Genomic DNA, 20,572 nt, shown 5'->3' on the forward strand with positions numbered 1-20,572 from the left:
CTCAGTTTCCCTACCGATAGCATAAGAGTAACGATCCCTGCCACAGTGATCACATGGGATACCTGCAAAAGTGCTTCAAAAACCATCACAACAAACATGTTCTTTTAAATGTTTTTTCCTAAAACAGTGGGAGACACCACAGTATAGTGGACGGAGTCAGCTGGGAAGGACTGGTTTTAGATCCTGCTTCTGACATGTCCTGGCTATATGAACCTGGGCAAGTCACTGAACCTCTTAATGTTCTAGATGACTCACCAAGAGTAAAAGTTACTGAGCAGGTGCCAACTTACCTTAAGGGAAGGGAATAATCTGCCAGGCGCTGGGCTACATGCTTTCCAGATTTATTTAAGTGGTCAAATTCGCCCACCTTTAAACTTTGGGGAAATCTCGCCAACGTGCCTGCTAGCCTGGAAACACATTTCAGGCAGTGCTCCTTCTTCCCTTCCTGTACCAGAAGCATTCTCTGAGCTTCCCTTCTCAGAGGCTTTACCTGATTCTTCTTCTGTGCCCCAAACAGATTTTAAAGGGCTCAAAGGCCTCAACAAGCTTTCCATTGCCCTCCCACTGCTTGAATGCCCCACAAAAGAGAGAGAGAGGGAAAGGGCCAAGTGGGCCAGTCCTCCCCAAAGCCTTTGAGCTTCTATGGCAGGATGGCCAAGGAGGGATGGCTCACCTTTAAAAGCTGGGGCGAGCAGAGACGAACCGTCGCTACCAGACAAAGCGGATCATCCGCGGGGGAGCTGAACACCTTGGCAACTGTGGACTCAAAGTCACTGGAGGATGGTATAGGCACTGAAGGAAACAAAAAACCAAGGAATTCTAATGAGTGGTATTCTTTGCCCAAAGTGAGGCTACTCATCTGATGCACATCCTAACACCTGCCCTAACATCGAGGGCTACTCGGCTTCTCTTCTTTAATCTGTTCAATAACTCAGAACTCCGGGCTCGCTTTCTGCCCCCCAATACCCAATTTAGGTTTGGGAGACGTTGCGTTACTGCCGGTGTTTCTGACCTGTTGATGGATGGCAGGCAGGCCGGCCGGCTGGCCCCAGGATCAACTGTTTTTCAGCCCCTGTAAAAGACACATGTCTTCCCCCAGAGGCAAACGCAGCCATGGAAATGTCTAGATATCTAGGGGTGTCAAGCTATGATTTTCAGAAGCAAGAAAATAAGGCATCGAGTGAGATTACACTTTAATTTCCAAAACAGCACGTCAGCCAACCCCCTCTGTGGCTTTTACAATCTTTGTAGCTTCCAAGAGCCCCGATGTAATTGTTCTCATTCCTTTCAGTTATTCCTTTTTCATTCTCGTAATGAAAAGAGTCTAGGCAGGCTCGGCTTCATGATGCCTGGAGGTGTACTTCACTGGAGAGTTTATTTTGATTTTTACATTTTTATGCTGACCTTCAATGGTGAAAATTTTTCCAGTCAGGTGACTGATTGCAGTACTAATGAGAAATGAACTTTAGAAACCTGCTTCATTGTTGGGTGTTCACCACAGACAACAACAAAAAAGTTTCTTAAAGTGCAAACCACTAGATTTTATGCCTTATTCATATAAGCCTCAATTTCCAAAGTCTCATGTTCCAGATGGAACATCCTGAAGGCACCTGGGCTACCTGGGTACGGGGCTGAGGGGAGCGGGCAAAACTTTTAAGTTCAATTCTACAGATACTTAAGAAGTGGCTACCAAGGGCACTCAGGCACTGTGCATGGAATGAGGCTTAGCAGGTGAAGAAAACCATGGCCCCAGTGCTCCAGATATAAGCAAAGAAGAGGTAGCCATCCGATCCGAGGGGGATCCAAGGTAAAAGGTGATGAAGGTCAAAAGTGAGGAATCCAGACAAAGTACTCAAGGAATCAGAAACAAAAAAGACAGAAAAGAGAGACAGAGACAGAGAGAGAAAAAAGAGAGAAACTGAGAGAATTAGACAGAAACAGAGATAAAAAGACAGAGAAACAGAGACAGAAAGAAAATGGTAGACAAAGAGAAAAAGACTAAGGCAGAGAGATAAAGAGAGAAAAAGAGAAAGGAAGACAGACTGAGACTGAGAAACAGAGAGAAAAAGACAGACACAAAGAGGGAAAAAACAAAGAGAGAAAGAGAGACAGAGACAGAAAAAAAGAGACAGAGACAGAGAGAAAAAGACAGAGGGAGACAAAGACAGAATCAGACAGAAAAAAAGACAGAGACTGAGAGAAAAAGGCAGACAGAGAAAAGAGAGAGACAAAGACAGAGACAGAGGCAGAAAAAAGACAAAAAGAGAAAAAGACAGAGAAAGAGAGACAAGAACAAAGACCGAGACAAAGAGATAGGAAAAAAACACAGAGACCGAGAGAAAAAGATAGAGGCAGAGACAGGAAAAAAAGACAGAGAAACAGAAAAAAATAGAGACAGTGGCAGAGAAAAAAACAGAGAAAGAGAGACAAAGACAAAGAGATTTTTTTCAAAAGACAGAGAAAAAGAAAAAGAAAGAGAGAAAAAGACAAACAGTGATAGCAACAGAGAGAAAAGACAGAGCAGACAGAGAGAGAAAAAAGACATAGAGACAGAAAAAAAGACAGAGCCAGAAAAAAAAAGACAGAGACAGAAAAAGACAGAGAGCAGCAGAGAGAAAAAGAGAGACAAAGACAGAGAGAAAAAAAGACAGAGACAGAGACAAAAAGACAGACAGAGAAAAGACAGAGACAGTGACAGCAACAGAAAAAAAAGACAGAGAAAGAGAGACAAAGACAGAGAGAGGCAGAGAGATAGAAGAAAAGACAGAGACAGAGAAAAAGAAACAGGAAAAAAAGACAGACAGAAAAAGACAGAGACAGAGACAGCAACAGAGAAAAAAGACAGAGAAAGAGAGACAAAGACAGAGAGAGGCAGAGAGATAGAAGAAAAGACAGAGACAGAGAAAAAGAAACAGGAAAAAAAGACAGACAGAAAAAGACAGAGACAGAGACAGCAACAGAGAAAAAAGACAGAGAAAAGACAGAGACAGAAAAGACAGAGACAGTGACAGCAACAGAGAAAAAAGACAGAGAAAGAGAGACAAAGACAGAGAGAGGCCGAGAGATAGAAGAAAAGACAGAGACAGAGAAAAAGAAACAGAAAAAAAAGACAGAAAAAGACAGAGACAGTGGCAGAGAGAAAAAAAGACAGGGACAGAGACAAAAAGACAGAGAAAGAGAAAAGAGAGACAGTGATAGCAACAGAGAAAAAAGAGAAAGAGAGACAAAGACAGAGAGAGGCAGAGAGATAAAAGAAAATACAGAGACAGAGAAAAAGAAACAGAAAAAAAAGACAGACAGAAAAAGACAGAGACAGAGACAGTGGCAGAGAGAAAAAGAGAGAGACAAAGACAAAGAGTCAGAGATAAAAATAAAACAGAGAGAAAAATACAGAGATAGAAAAGACAGACAGAAAAAGACAGAGATGATGACGACGGTGAGAAAGAGACAGAGAGAGAGAAAAAGACAAGGACAGAGACAGAGAGAAAAAAGACAATGAGAGAGACAAAGAAAAAAAAGAGAGTGACAGAGAGGAAAAGAGACAGAGAGAAAGACAGAGACAGAGACAGAGAAAGAAAGAGACAAAGAGAGGGGAAAAGACACAGAGAGAGACAATGAGAAAGAAAGAGAAAAAGCATGAGTTCATTTTAAGCTATGGAAAACAATCAGGGAAGGTTTCATGAAAGACATGTCACCAGAGCATAGTTGTGAAAGAGAGGGAGGCCAGGAAGCAGATAAAATATGGATGTTCCAGAAACCAGGGCCTAGCTATTCATATCCAGAAGTAGGTGGAAGAACACCTAAAAATTCTATTTGCCTGGAATGGAGACCACCTGAGATGAGGCTGGAGAAGCAAGCAGGAACTAGACTGTGGACCTTGAATGCTGGGTTAAAGAAGTTTGCATTTCATCCTATAAGTGCTAGGCCCCTGCATCATTTGGAAGATCTAGACTTGGAGCAATCTAAGTGGTTACTCTTTCTAGTTCTATTTGACAGTGAAAAATCACAGTGAATGAGACCCTACAGCTCTAAAATGGCATACAACGAGTTTAAGACTTTTTAAAAGATGGAGGCATAGCTGAAGAAGATTATTTTGGCAGCAATAGGAAGGATGGATTGGAGAAGGGTGAGAGTAGAGTCGGGAGAGCCTGTTAGAAGCAGACTATTAAAAAAGTGTGAGTAAGAAGCAATGAGGGTCACAGCCATGTGGATGGAGGATCTGAAACAAGGGGATGCCAGCATAAGCAAAGAGGAGAGGATCTTCTTCAACCTGGAAGTAAAGGCCTTCCCAACTAATTGGATGTGAGGATAAAGGTAAAGAAAATTCAAAGATGACTCCCATGTTTTGAGGATGGTGGTACCATTGATGGAAATAGAAAATTGGGAAGGGAGACCTCTGTTGAGGGAGAGACAATGAGTTCAATCTGGGAGGTGGTGTGACAGGCCAGTGGGACATCTAGGTAGGGATGTCTAACAGGAAGCTGGAAATATGGGACTGGAGGTAAGAAGAGACATCTGGGATAGGACACATCAAATGTGCTTACATACATAAATACCCGTAAGAGATTAGGGAAATTATAAGCTTAAGAGTGACAACAAAGCACAAGAACAAAGGCCATAAGCAAGAAAAGGAACAGACACCGAAAAAAAGACAGGTGAAGCTTTGTGGCCTATTTCCATTAAGGGGATCAGAGAAGGACTATTAACCAGGAAAGGAGACTGAGGAGGGGGAAGCATCCCATAGGCAGCAGTATACTGCAGTAGGCTAATAGTGATTCGGGAGAACTAATTGTTAAATTAGCCAGAAGAGCTGGGTGAGCTGGGTGAGCATTAACAGCTCGGATTTCAATAAATATCACAAGTCAGAGCTTATCTATCGCTTGGTTTATTATCTAGACTTAAGAAAGCGATAAGGAAATGGGGATCATGCAAATTAAATGTCCAACTTCTCTGGACAGGTAGTTGTTGTTGAACGGCTGCTAGTGTACCCCTGCAGATCGGTTAAGTAAAGGGGAGAAACCAGAGAGCAGTGGGTGGCAGAATGACATAGTGGAAAGACCGTAAGAATCAGATTTGAGGACTATGGTAAATCTCAGGATCCGACATCTTAAATATTGTGTGGGAAGTTGGCCCAAGAGGAGATGAGATGTGCTCAAGAATAACTTCTAAAACCACAAGCAGAAATAATTCACTGGAGGTCCCAGGGCAGAGGCCATTTGTTGACTATATTGTAGAAGGGAACCTTGTGCATGCCCAGGTTATCCCAGTTAGCCTTAAGGGAGGGTTCTTCCAACTTGGAATTTATTTGATTTTTATGATATTCCTGCCCTGCTTTCATTGTCTTCCCAATGAGCTCAAATGAAAAAAAAAATGTATGTCAAGTACCCTGTTCATGTTTAGGTGGTACCACAGTGGATAAATTAAGAAGATTCATCTTCATGAGTTCAAATCTAGCCTCAGCCACTTACTGCTGTGTGATTGTGAGCAAGTCATTAACCCTGTTTGCCTCATCTGTAAAATAAGCTGGAGAAAGCAAGGGCAAACCACTCTGGTATCTTTGCCAAAAAAAACCCAAATGGCATTGCCAAAAGTCAGCTCAAATGACTGAACAACAACAAACTTCAAGGTGCAATATACGTGTAAGTTGGTACTCTTGCTCTCAATTATTTGAAGATAAGGAAACATTCAGGTCACATCTGAGTGTCTTCAATGAGTTCAAGTTCTCAGACCTTCAACTAGATGAAAGCTTATTGAGGTTCCATGAGCCTTGGCTCTACCCCTCAGTAGCTGTGTGACTTTGGACAAGTCACTTTACCTCTCCGAGGATTTTAGTTTCTTCCTTTTCCAATGAGGAAATTAGTCTAGATCTAAGGTTCTTAATCTGGAATCCATGAATTGGTTTTTAATACATTCTACTTACTGTCTTAAATATAATTGGTTTCCTATGTATTATATTTTATGCATTTAAAAGCATGATTTGGAAAATGAGGCAACAGACTTTTCTGGACTGCAAAAGGGGGCCAGGGCACAAAGAAAGTGAAAGACCCACAGTGGTCCTTAAACTTTTTAAATAGGGGGCCAGTTCACTGTCCCCCAGACTGTTGGAGGGCCGGACTAGAGGAACTCTGTGTGCGCCCCTCAGCCCATTTGCCATAACCCAGTGAGGACGGATAAACGTCCTCAGCGGGCCACATCTGGCCGGCGGGCCGTAGTTTGAGAACCCCTGGTTTAGAGGAACACTAAGGTACTTTCCAGCTCCATTGTTCCCAATTCAATATCCCAGGTGCTAAAAGAGGTAAGATCATTGAGAAGAATAAGACAGCTAACAGTGTTACAGAAAGGTAAAAGAAAATTAGAACCGAGGAATGGGAATTGAATCTGACAATTAAAGCAAATTACATAGTTGCTGCAAAAGCTATTTCTAGAGAAGTTGGGGTAGCAAAGGTGATTGCGGGAGGCTGAGCAGGTAATGAGGGAGTAGAGGAAGCAAGTATGGAAAGAAAGGCCAGAAAAGAAGCAATTTCATGCAGTTTCCTCCCTGACTAGCAGTCACCACTTTTACATCCTCATCATTAAACCCTATCCCACAGGAATTAATTCAGAATTTACCTCTCTTGAGAAGGCATTCTGTTCTGATCCTGCTTATCATCATTCCCTTGGGCAATTGGTTCATCATATCATAAAAAGAGTGCTTCCTTCTGCTTCTTTCTGTCAAAGACGGGTTCTAAAAATCGGTCATTACAGCGAGCATCTTGGGAAGGAACTCCCCAAGTGACAGTCTTAGGTATGACCTAGTGATGTCATCACTGGCTGGAACCAAACTGGCTCAGGTCAGAGAGACTTGGTACCAGGTTGACCAGAGAGCATGGTCTTTTTCTAGCCAACTCAGAGAGACCATCTATGGTTGGGACGTCTGTCAGTGGAGGAACCACGCATATTTTGCAGTCATAATAAAAACTAGCATTGATAGAGTGACTTGGGGTTTCCTAAGCCTTTTCTCCACAACAATCTTATGAATTCAGCAGTGCAAGTATCACTGGCACCATTTCCCAGATGAAGAAACTGAGGCACAAAGAGATGAAGTGATTTGTTTGGGTTATATAACTCCCAAGTATTTTAACAACGAATTGTTGCAACTGCTTTAGAAAGTAACAAAGGCGCTTATGTACTATGGCCCAGCCTTCCCATTTCTGGGTTTATATCCTAAGGAAGTTAATGATGGGAAGAAAGAAAGCATCCTTCAGTACAAAAGCAGTCATCACAACACAAATTATGTGCTCAGTGACTAGTAGATAGCTAAGTAAGCTGTGGTACATAAATGGAATGAGCTATCACTGGGCCATAAGAGGTGGCAAATATGAAGAGTACAGAGAAATACTGGAAGACATATAATGAAGGATCATGTGCTGAAAACTGAAGAACCAAAAGAACAAGAGAGAGACTATGTACAAGGAAAGTAATATCAGAGAGCAGTAAAACTTTTGGCTCAAAGTGGGCTCTTCCTTGTAAAAATAAGTACCTATGGGAGTTGTGTGCATATATGTGATTGTATATGATATGCATTTATATATATATGATTTATATTTAATTTAATAAGTTAATAAATTTCATGAAATTTATTAATTTATATGTAAATAACATGTACATAAATATATCATATAATAATGTATATAGTATAGATACATCTATTTCTGCCATATACATATTTTAAATGTATCACGTGGGGCTTGATTCCAATTCAGAGTTCTTTTTCCTACATTATTCACCACTTCTCATTTGCTACCATCCCCTGGTTTAGAGACTGCTTTGTAATTTTCTCTAGTTGCTTAATTATCTAATGTTTTGCCAAACGAGTCTGGAAGACAGCTCCTAGGACTGTGTTTTTCATTTCTTTGGTGTCCTCTCTGCTTATTATGAACAAATTTGAAAAGTTAAATTCTATACTGGGCTTTCTTGACTATAATAAGAGAGAGAGTTAAGAAAAGGGAGAAACTGACAGAGACTAGCCAAAGAAGATAACTTTGTGGATGAGGTGAGATCTGGGAACGGTTCAGAAGGTTGGGGTGAAGACGCAGGGAGGGAAAGGAGGAGAAGCTACTTAAGGCAGAGGGAACAGCATTAAGAGGAGGAGGAAAGGTTTCACAAGAACTCTAATAGTCATCGTAATCATGCTATAGTCAGTGGGGGGCTGCCCAGGCTGAAAACAACAAAAGGAGCCGAACACTCAACTGGTCAAGTAAATGGCCTTTTTTCTTGCCCGACCCAACTCCCCCCTGTCCTGCTCCAACAGGAGCAAATCAAAAGAGATGGGAAGAGCTTTGAGATGAGTGTTAGGAGTGAACTTAGTTTGGAAAATGAATCAAAGATAGACTGAAAGGACAGTCAGTTGGATTATACTCGGGGTAGTTTTAAAAAAGGACTCGGACCATTGGTCCTTCGAGACTGATGCTGTCTCTTCAGCAGTGTCTAAGCTAAGTGCTTTCTGACACTTGGTATCCTACGGGGGATTGTCCAAGTACGTTAGGGCAAGGCAACTGTAGCATTTCCAATGAGAAGAAAAAAAAACTTCCAAAGTGTGAGAATTCTCTTCCTTTACCCCTGAAGAGTACAGGTGGGCGTTTTGTCCATGGGACCAATTCATCTTTACCTCTCAGGATCTGCTGGGATGGAAGCTCCAATGTAAACTGAAATGTCCTATAGAAATGAGAGCTGCTATTATCGTCACTATTACTGCTATTGCTAATAATAAGTCTGAATAGAGGAAGATGAGTCATCTTTTTAAAATACCCGTATGAGATGGGAGAGGGAGACAGGTGGCGTTATTCTATTATCTATGAATGAAGAAGCTGAAGGACCTAGCCTGAGATTTTCCAAAGATCACAGGCAAATTTGGAAATGGAATTGCAGATCCACGGAGCACACGCTAGCTAGATTGATCACCTTCGCCAATCTACGGCTAAGTGGCATGTGTGCAATCCTGGCACCACAATTTACTTGGCATCTGAGTAACATGATTCAGGAATTTCTATGTGCCCACATATTTAACTTTTCATAAGTAGATATTTTTATCATTGCAACCAGATTGTAAATGGCTGAAAGGGAAAAACCCTACATTTAATTTCTCTTTGCTTTGCAAAAGATGCTCAGTACTTATGTTATTAAAAAATTGATCTTTTTTTTTAACTTTATGATTATATCCAGAAGGGGAGGCAGAAGACAGATTTTCTTGACTCTGTCACTTGCTAGTCATGTAACAGCAGGAAATTCATTTCACCTCAGTTTGCTCTTCCACAAAAGGAAGGGGATAACCAGGTGGTGCAGTGGTTAGAGCAATGACCCTGGAGTGGGGAGAACCTGAGTTCAAATTCCATCTCAGACTCTAGACCTTACCAGTTGTTTGACTTTGGGCAAGTGACAACCTAGATTATTCTCCCCAAAAAAATATAGAGAAGAGACATCAGGAAACACCTCAAATGGCATTTGAACCTGGGTTTTGGAGGACACCTAATGGGAAGGAAAGGGCACATCCCAAACACGGGAGGGGGGGACTATTTGTACAAAGCCATTTGTACAAAGTAAAGGATAAGATAGTACCCCTGTACTCTGCCTCTGTCAAACCATACAGGATACCACACTTTAGGAAGGGCCCTGACAAGCTGGACAAGATCCTAATGTGAACAACCAGGAAAGTAAAGAATTGGGAAACCATGTCATATGAGAAGAACTTGAAGAAACAGGAGCAAGAATGAAAATCATGATACCTATCCTCACGAATTTAAAGAATAGTCACTTGAAAGAGAGTAGTTGGCTCTGTTTGTCCTCAGGAGGCAAAATTAAGAGCAGTGTGTTAGGCAGATTTGGGCTCACAGAAAATATTCCTAACAAGTAGAGCTATCCCAAGGATGAGGCAGGAATTAGTAAGTTTCCCATCACTGCAGATCTTCAAGTAGGAACTGGATGAATATTTTTTTCCCTGAGGCTGGGGTTAAGTGACTTGCCCAGGGTCATACAGCTAGGAAGTGTTAAATGTCTGAGAGCAGATTTGAACTCGGGTCCTCCTGAATTTGGGGCTGCTGCTCTATCCACTGCGCCACCTAGCTGCCCCCAGGATGACTATTTATTAAGAACCTTGCAGAAGCGAAGCCTGTCCTACCTACCTGGACAGGAAAAGTGACTTTTGTGTCCCTTTCCGAGTTTAAGCCTTTGTGATTTGAATGAATTCCTGTTATTTCCTTATGGTTAGGGTTTGTTTTATAATATCAGCTCTTGGAAGGAGTACGTTTCTGGAAGGACACGTGACTTGCACAAGAATCCATTTATTAACTTTAGCATTATGGATTTGTGGACCCCGTGGAATAGATCTAAGGAAGGAGCTTGGTGGTAAGAAAGGGACAGCTGCAAGTTTTCTAGTTACTGTGGTGTACCCTTGACATTCAGAATGGTAACCCAATGCCAACTACTGCATATAATGAGTAAGAGATGACCTTTCCATAATATGATGAGAAATCATGAGGGAGGGAGGGAAGAAGGAAGGGAAAAGGTGGGGGGAGATGAGATGAGAGAGAGGAGGAAGAGAGAAAACAAGGGAAAGGAAGAGAGAAAAAGAAGGAAAAAAGGAAGAAGAAAAAGCATTTATTAAGTGCTTACTATGTACAGGCACTGTGCTAAGCACTGGAGTTTCAAATAGAAGCATGAATACTCCACAACAAAATTCAAAATAAATACATAATGTGAAAATTAAACATTATACCATTAAAAATAGAAAGAAGTAAATCCTATACCTTCCACAGCTCTGGGTAGAAAATGTATTCTCAAGCAAAAAAAAATGATAAAGGCAATTATGAAAATAAAATATTTTGATTAGATGAACTTGGAAAACTTTTACACAAACAAAAGTATCATATCTAGGATAGGAAGGAAAACAATTAAATGGGAAAAATCTTTGAATCACATTTCCCAGATCAGAGTTTGGCATCTTAGAGATAAAGAAAATTAGGGAAAATATCTAAGACCAAAAATCATTCACCAATAGATAAGTGGTCAAAGAACATGAACAATTCCCAAAAGAAAAATACAAATTAACAACTATAGATGGGGCATTTCTCCAAATCATTAATAATGGGAGAAAAACAAATCAAAATGACCCTGAGATTTCCCCTCATTCTCTGCAAAATTGGCAAGATGAAAAAATATGAGAATTCTCAATGTATTGATAACTTCAGGAGATTTTTAAGGCTTTGGTCCTTCCTAAAATGGCAGCTTCAAAGGAGGCATCATCAATGGCAAGTAGAGGACCCTGGGGCAAGGATTTTTATAGTTGGGTAGTTGGCAGTCAAGGAGAAGAGAGATTCCAGAGACCACAGGATAAAGTCAACTTATAAATGAGGAGAAACATGGCCAGGATCCTTTCCAAAATGGTAGCTTTAGGGAAGGAGAGGAGAAGTCCAAGATAGAGGTTTCTCAGAGAGCCATTTTGCATTAGAGGATAAGAAGGATGACTCCAGAGGTAGAAGGGTTGTTAATGAGGTAAAGCAGGACTTGTATCCTGTGAATCATTGATGAGAAAAAAAGGACCCCAGGTTGGATGTTTCTTAGGATGGCAATGAAACAGTTGAAGAAAATGAGGATTCTAGAGAGCTGGCATAAGGGGAAGCATCCCTGGAGTCATTTCCAAAATGGTGGTCTCACTAAAGGAGACATTAATAAAGAGAGGAGGACCCCAAGGAGGAAGTTTCTCCACTTGTCAACGGACCAGTTGAGAAAGGGGAAGATTGCAAAGAAAATTTAGGTAAAAATTAAGTGATATTCAATCTGATGGAGAAACACTAAAAATATTTCCATTAAAATCAGGTGTTAATAGGAATGTCTGCTCTCTTCACTCCTAAACACAGTTTTAGGTATTTTTTAGCCAGGAGGCACCAAAAAAGGAATAAATATTGGGAATCAACATAAATGATCTAGATTTACAGTTGACACAGTTGTATACCTAGAACATCTAACAGGGTCAACCTCCCCCAAATTAATAGATCTAATAGGTGATGATTAATCCCTAAAAAGTCTTCATTTTAATATACCTCAATCAAAAATCAGAAGATACTGATGTCAATAGAAAGAGCCTTTTCAATAATGACCAAATATAGAAAATGTTTGAATGCTGACATTTCAAGATATATAAGAGATTTAGGATGACAGCTTCAAAATGACTGGAACAGGAACAGAAAAAGAAGCGCTTCAACACAAACTTTAAAGAAGCTTTGGTTCTTAAAGTCTTTGCTAAACCTATCCTTTCGTACCTTCCCAGTCTACACATTCTCTGATCCAGTGAGCCTGGTCTCCGTGTTGCTCCTTGAAAGCTACATCTCCCAACTGAGCATTTTCACTGGCTGCTCCTCCATACTTGGAATAGTCTCCCTCCTTGCTTCCCCTTCAAGTCTCATTTTCTAAAAGAAGCCTCTTCTAATCCCTCTTAATCTTAGTCCCTTCCCTCTCAAGTTACTCTCAAGTTACCCTCTGTGTGTACGTTGTTTGTATGTAGGTTTTTGCATGTTGTCTCTCCCATTAGACTATTAAGTCTTTGAGAAAGAATTTCTGTGTGTGTTTATTTTGTTGTTTGTCATCATTTTACCTCTCTTTGTATCTTCTCAGCTCTTAAGATGGCGCCTGGCACATAAAAGGAGTTGAACAAATGTTAAATGACCAACTAACGATATTACTTTCATTCACTAGAATGGAAAAAAAAACAACACATTTTTTTTTTCAAAAGGTGATAGTCCAGTGCTGATGGGACTATGGGAAAATAGCCAATGGGCTGAAAATGTTGGAGTTTATGACAATCAACACGGAATCAGGTACAGAACTTACAATGACTCCACTGCTAACATTCTTATCCCCCAAAACATCATGAGGAAAGAGGAAGAAGGGCTTAGCTATAGATAAATTCACATAACTACTTTTTCTAAGATCAAAAAATTAGAAATAACTTATCTAACAACTACAGAATAGTAGACTAGTTTGTGATGACATATATATAGATATAGAATTAGAAAAGGAGTTGTTCACGTTTGTTGTTCTGGGGAACCCTTCTAAGAATCAGATCTTTAAATTGCAATAATACAATACATAGGATTCCAAAGGAAGCTAATTATAACCAAATACAATTGTCAAGATATTTTTCTCATCTAAGTTCATGGAGGGCAGCTAGTCCCAGGCCTGGAGTTACAGAGCTCCTCAGACACTTACTGGCTTACTACACAGAAATATGAAAAATACAAGGATATAAAGACAGATACACATAAGAGGAAGCAAAATAACATCAGCAAAAGCAGATTGCTTGTTCAAAAAAAAGCAGATTACATGTGAAGATAACATTTTTTAAGGAGAAGAAGAAAGGATACTTGGATAAAAGGTGGCAGCATTTGGTAGCTGCCTGGCAGGTATTCTGAACAAGGGCCTCTTGTTTCCTTCCCAATTGATTCTTTCAGTTTTTCTTCATTGAAGGCTAGGGAGCCGAAGTAGGATTTTTCCCCTTTGCTGTACGTATATCTGGTAGCGTACTTTTTGTTAGTGGTTAGTATGCTTATAGTAAAAGTGTGTAAAAGCAACAGACTAATCTAATACTCCTTTTTAATACGCCAACTAATTCTAAATTTCCATGCAAATTCTAAGCTTTAGCTAAAGGCCTTTATCCCTTTTGGAATCCAGATCCTACTGCAAAGGGTCACACTTTAAACTGTTGGCAATCCCTGCATCTCAGTGAACAGGAGGAGTCTGAGAGATTGGGCTAGCTGAAAGAAGGGAAGGCCCAGAAGAACCCTGACTAGGGAGGAAGAGAAGGGATCATCAATAGGGATGAAACTTGCATATGTCCCACTTTGGTCCTAAAAGTCTACAGATTCGGAGTAAAAGCAAATGTGATATTAACGGAAATGCAGATAGATGGGGACATGACTAAGAAGAGTTAATCCGACCGAGCTCCAGTTGAAGACTGTTTGGCTGTTCCATTACCATTAGGTCGAGCCAATAACTCATGAATGGTTGTGGCTCACGTGAGATGCCTCGGCAAGCACGAATGATCCCCAGTGGCACCAGTGGGCCGGCCTTTACAGCCATCGGTGACAAATGCCATGATTAACACAAGAGTCCTCTATCCTGATCCAGAAGGATGGAGTTTAAACTCAGAACCCAGTGATTTGTAGTCACTGTTATTTCCCAAGTACTAAGTCAGCCGGAGTACACTTGACAGGTAATTTGCAAGAGGTCTGAACTGGTTAATCCATCTTCCAGAGGGTGGGCCGAAAACTCCTGAGAGGAACTCAGACTAGAAAAGACAGGCTGACGAGAAAAATCCATATTTCAAAACAATTTGCCACTAAAAGCCCTATAATAACCAGAGGTAGAATCAGACCTAAAACAAAAACTGGCTCGTTTGGTACACTGCCAGTAGAAGGAGACAGAGGTTCCTTTCTCTTTGTGGCCAAGAAAAGTATTTACTGTTTTTACAAGACACCAGTGGCGGCAAGCTAACTGTCATTGATGGCTTGCCCAGTGCTCTGAAACCAGACTGTGGCGTAAACACTGCCACCAGGGCAGTGGACCAAGGCCCGGCTTGCTGCTTAACAAGGTTGGGAAGGGCACACCCTGGCCTGCCTGGGGAATGGAAGAACTCTAGCAACGGGGCAGTGGGATTCCATGAGGGACATTCAGACATTTCCCTAGATAGTGTACCATTAGCTCCAATGCATTTCTTCCTGATGCTGGCCAGCATTTGAAGGCAGGACTAGCCTCTCTGTACTGCTGCCACGGAGGGAGAAATGTGGGTGACCATGGGAGATCGGGTATGTACTGGTTGTGTGCTGGGGGTGTGATCTGACCTATTTCCTGCTGAGACATGTAATAACCACACTCTAAGAAGCTTGTATTGAATCTGAGAGGGTCTCTGAGAGCAGGGGGTGGAAAGAGGCCCAAGGGGAAACAAAACTGTGTCTGCACAGGAGCCATGAGGGCCAGGACTCAGTGAAGGGATGAATTGTCTTTAGAAAAAGGGAACTTACCATGAGAAAGGTATTTAAAATCCACAAAAAATTTCACAAATTCATAAACCACAGGCTCATTGGGGTTCAACCTTCTTCTTGCTAAATGGCAGGAAAACTCAATTTGTTTTTCTGTTGAAAAAAAAATACATACATACATATATATATAAAACAAGTTTATTTTTCAGTCTTGACAAGTCCTATCTGCTTGTTTCCAAAATAGGCACATACTCTCTGAGCTAGCCTAGGTGGTTGTTGCTGTTTGCGTGTACTCTCGGTCTCCTCGTCTATAAAATGGGGGCATTGTCTGCTCCACTGATTCACTGGGCTGTTGGGAAAAGGCTTTGTAAACTGGAAAGCACCACGTGAACATGGGAGAGATTATTCTTCCTGATCATTAACTGACCTCATCATCAAGAGATTTATGGGGCATTAATTAGCTAAATCACTGAGGAAGTAAGTGGGGAGGGGATAAGAACAGGAAAATCAATATATAATGGAATCACCAAGATTTAGTGCTGGAAAAAACCTGGAGATCATCTAGTTCATATGCATTCGTAAGCTCCAACAAAGTGAAATAACTTTCCTAAGATCTCAGAGGAAGTGGCAGAATGGGGAGCAAAGGCTTGTTGATTTCCACACCACTGCTCTTTCTATTACATCACCTTTTTATATGAAAACCGTAATATCTAAGATGGATGATGATGGCAGAGTGACGAAAAGCCAACATGGGCTTGGAATCGGGAAAACCCAGTCCAAAATCCACCTCCAGTGATAAGACCCTGAGTAGGACATTTCCTCCAAATGTGTGCCTCAGGCAACTTCTTAGGGCTTCCCTACTACGTTACAGATGGGTGGAGGTAGAAGATGTTTCCACAGTGGGAGTTCCCTAGATTAATTCTAGAGCTCAGAAATCCCAGCACCTTTGTAGCAATCAAATTAGTCATCATAACTAACCACAGCACATTCCCAGTGATTGATCCCAAAACCTTAGAATAGCTTCGGGAATCTAGTGCTCTAGACTCCTGTGAGAATGGAGGGCTCGTCAAATCTTCCCATTTCTCCCTTTACAATATCTCTCCCACCTAATCTCTTCTCTCTTTGTATTTGTCTCCCCGGCACCTAGAAACAGTGCCTGGCATATAGTATGCACTTAAGAAATGCTTGTTGATTGATTAATTGAACAGCTGGTGCTTCCCTGGCAGCAATTTTACTCTCAACTACCCAAGAGTGACCTTCACGTCCCATGATGAGCCTGGCACTGGGCCTCCATGGCCAGCAAGCAAGGTCCCCAAGGAGATAGGGCCCTCCTGAGAAGCCCCACTCACACTCCCAAGTGCAAAAGGAGGAGAGGATCTGGGACAAGCGAGAACCTTTAATGTTCCTCCTCATCCCTTCTTGTTTTCTTTCTTTCTCTCTCGTTAACCTTTTTCCTACTTCCCCGCTTATGTTTTAGGCCAGTCAGTGGGCCCCCTCGTCATCCCTTAGCTCCCAGAGTGACACACTCAGGACCCAAAAGCTTGTTGCCTTTTGTTTTAAGTGAAGTTTTAGCTGGTGACTCTCTGGGTTCAAAACAAAATCCTTTTTGGTTGATATAGATTGGTTTCAAATTTGATATTGTGGCACCTTGGCCTTCCCCAATTCCCCTTACGTCTTGGGTTTCTTATTTTCCGCACCTCTCTAAAACCACAAAGCATTTTATTAATCCCTTAGAAACTTTCACAATATTCCCATATACTACTTCTGAGTGGTTCCGCCCCTCACTCCTTAGAACTGACATAACAGTGTTAGGAGCTGATGCTCTAATGCCAGTATTCTGATCAATGTTTGTGCCGTGAGCTCATTATGGGTATTGGCTCTTGTTGCTTTTTTTTATTTCTCTCTGACTGCTACTTTCCCCTTCAAATCAAAGCACTTACCATTCAGAAAATCAGTAGATACGGGGGTTGACAGAATTGTCTGTGGAGAGAGTACCTTGAAGACTTCGTTGTGCTCTTGCTCAGGGAGAAGGGTTAATATATTCTGGTGCACCAGGTCTGACTAAAAAAGAAAATTCTGTCATGTACACATTTTATTACAACACAGTTAGGAAATGGCAGCACTTTGGTAAATTAACTAGGATGCAAGTCTTGGCAATGTATTTTTTTTTTAAACACAGAAAAAAGTAATGTACAAAGTGTCCTTTGGAACTAATTTGTTTTAACAATGAGTCCAAAATTGAGATGATTTGTCATTTGAATGAAACAGCATTAATTCTTGATGGTTACACCAATATCCCAATGCATCTATGGAGATGCCCCCCCAAAGAGGCAACTCATCCATGTCTCTCCATCTCATATGCCTCTTGTCTATGTCTCTCAGAAAATTTCCCCATGGGAGACCCACCCATTTTACTGGAGGCCTTCTGACATCAATAGGATACCAGTGGAACACTGGAGCTGTACAAAAACAGTTCAACTGGACAGCTAGTCCCTTAATCAGCTATGGACTAGATCATCTAGTTGAGACTGACTCGGTGAAAAAGTTTGTTCGGGGGTGAGAGAAGGGGAAGGCAATAAAAACCTGGATTAGTAGTGAAGGTTAAAAACACTAACATTTAAAAATTATATAAGCTTATTGAGTTCTAAGAATAACGCTATAACTTTTCATTAGTGCTTCTGACCTCGATGAAAATATTTGTTTTATTTAGTTTGTTGGAGTTGGTTTTTTTGTTTGTTTATTTGTTTGTTTTTACTTTATTGAGGCAGCACTGCCATTCCAGTTTGCAAATGGGTTACATAAATGGGCAGTTTCTGTATAGGGGCCATTCTACACCAAATAATAATACCCACCCATACATTATTTTATTTTTTTAAAGCTGAATGAGAAGTAACATTTTCATTTAAGAGTAATCACAGTTAACTCTGTCCTAATTGTATTGATTCTCAAGGGGATAGGGACTATGACAATTGTTTCTCAATTAATTTCCTGGTTTCACTAATTTGTTTGTGTCTAACCAAAGCACTGGGTTCACTTCTCAGCAAGTAAATTGGCAGGCACATTAACAACCAATCAATGAATCAACAAAGCCTTATTAAGCACTTACTATGTACCAGGTACTATACTAAGTGCTAGAGTTATAAAGAAAAAGCCTGAATAGGCTCTACCAAAAAGATTCCTTGTTTCCCGCTTAATAAAATTTTATTTTTTCCAATTACATGTAAAGATAGTTTTCAGCACTCATTTTCATAAGATTTTAAGTTCCAAATTTCCCCCTCTCAAGACAACAAGCAATCTGATATAGGTATATAGGTATGTGTATATGTGTGTGTGTGTATACATATATACACACAATTATATCAAAGATATTTACACATTAGTCGTTTTGTGAAAGAAAAATCAGAACAAAGAGGGGAAATCATGAGAAAGAAAAGAATAAAACAAAAAAGTGAGCAGTCTACATTCATATTCCATAGTTTCGTTCTCTGGATGTGGATAGCATTTTCCATCATGAGCCTTTTGGAATTGTCTTAGAACATTGTATTACTGAGAAGAGCTAAGTCTATAGTAGTTGATCATCACACAATGTTGTTGTTTTCTATGTACAATGTTCTCCTGGTTCCGTTCACTTCACTTTGTATCAGTTCATGTAAATCTTTCCAGGCTTTTCTGAGAGCATCCTAGTCAACATTTCTTAAAGGAAAATAGTATTCCATCACATGCAACAATTTGTTCAGCATTCCCCAACTGATGGGGCATTCCCTCAATTTCAAATTCTCTGCCACCACAAAAAGAGCTGCTATAAACATTTTTACACGTGTGAGTTCTTTTCCATTTATCCTGACCTCTTTGGGAAGGATGATGTATTATGATGGGGAAGTCAACATGTACCCAGGATATAAACAGAGTACATGGAAGGCAGCCAGGAGGTTTAAGAGGGGTCAAATTCTGCTTCAGATACTTCCTAGCCATGTGACCCTGGCCAAGTCATATAACCACTCATTGTCTGCCTTGGTTTCCTCATCTGTGAAATGAAAATAATAGTGTCCACTTCCAGGGTTGTTTTGAGTCTAAACTGAGAAAATACATGTGAGATGCTTTTCAAATCTTAGAGCATTCTAGAAATGTTGTTAGTGTTACTGAAGGTAGCTTTAGAGCATAAGGCTTCAGCAACTGGGGGATCTGGGAAAGGCCTCCTGTAGAAGGGAGCAATTGAACTGAATCTTAGAGGAAGCCTAAAGCTTCCAAGAGGCAGAGGTATGAGGGTCAACCGTTAGTGCAAATTTTAATCCCTTGGGCCCTTTCTCTGTTGGCATCCTGTTTTATCTTATTAGAGCAACCGGGGCAGAAAAAGACTAATCCAGTAAGTTTTTTGAAACATAAAAAAGAAATTGACCTTCAAAATTTTAGCAGACCGACATAGGCAACATGGTAGCTCCAGTCATATCAAAGCTAGAATGTAATCCAAGGAAGGACCATACCCTAGTTGATGAAATGTGTAGCTAGACTGAGCATCTAAAAGGCACATCTTTAGGAGGTTCCCTCCCCCTCAGGGCATGGGAACTTCATTAGGAAAGGTAGTAATCAGGCCTGTGCTCCAACAGAGCATCAGTAAGAAGTCTCTCCCTGGAGAGATCCCACGGGATCCCAATGTCAATCTTTAGGAGACCCCTTTAAAACCTGTTAAGATACTGTTCAGAAATAGTCTGGGACACTTCTATTCTTCCCTGCAGATCTGTCTACTCTTTTCTTTCCATTAGATTATAAGCATCATCAAAGTTTTCATCAGATTCATTCCATGGGTCCTAAGATACCATGTTCCATCCATGCTTTGGATCACGCTGCACAATGTCCCTAGGATGAATTCCCCTCAATTCCAATCCAATGAAACTAGTTGGAAGACACCTCAGGGGCCACCTAAGTCCAAACTTCTTATTTTACAGAAGAAGAAACTGAGGCCCAGAGATGTGAAGCAACTTGTCCAAAATTCGGTCACCACTACCATGACGCTGTTTTTTTCAGACTGGCTTCTCTATCCCCTCATAGAACTAAACCTTCCTTTCTCTCCTCAAACTGCTCAGAGCAATACCCATGGATATCTCCTCTGTCCTTCTCGCCAATCCCATTTTTCCTCATGTCATCGTTACTCATATACTTGCTCTTCTCAACAGTAGATCTAACTTCAAGAACGGGGCCTGTGTCACATCAATCTGTCTTTCTCCCAATGCCTAGCATTGTGTCTTACACCCAGAAGGTGCTTAAAAAGTGAAGAGGAAGTATTCAATAAATACTCTAGAGTTGAATCGAAAGCAATCCTAATGAATTATCTTGCTGAGCCTATCTCCCCATAGCTCTTAACACCACTCAGGCCACTAGTGCAGTCCCAACCAGATTAAAATGCACTTGGGAAAGACTTAATAAAATAAACCAAAATATACAAAAATACAGATGAGACTAGTGAGTGGTTTCCTAAGTCAGTGTGTGGCCTGCAGGGATCCTTACATACCCCATAATGATACCATTTATTTTTGAGTGTGATAACACAAATTTCACAAGTGAAGGGA

The 20,572-nt window shown here is 40.8% G+C and overlaps 1 protein-coding gene across 1 annotated transcript in view; it reads right to left on the reverse strand.

Moving 5' to 3' along the window:
* Positions 1–20,572, reverse strand: part of LOC141549004 (circadian locomoter output cycles protein kaput-like) — a 72,621-nt gene that overhangs the window by 39,099 nt on the left and 12,950 nt on the right. The window contains exons 5-7 of the mRNA XM_074278368.1: positions 16,949–17,069; positions 15,051–15,161; positions 674–792 (exon numbers count right to left, since the gene is read on the reverse strand). Coding sequence (XP_074134469.1) covers positions 674–792; positions 15,051–15,161; positions 16,949–17,069 — 351 coding nt within the window. The remainder of the gene's footprint in view (positions 1–673; positions 793–15,050; positions 15,162–16,948; positions 17,070–20,572) is intronic.

This window comes from Sminthopsis crassicaudata, chromosome X (assembly GCF_048593235.1).
Source record: "Sminthopsis crassicaudata isolate SCR6 chromosome X, ASM4859323v1, whole genome shotgun sequence".
Lineage (NCBI taxonomy): Eukaryota > Metazoa > Chordata > Mammalia > Dasyuromorphia > Dasyuridae > Sminthopsis > Sminthopsis crassicaudata.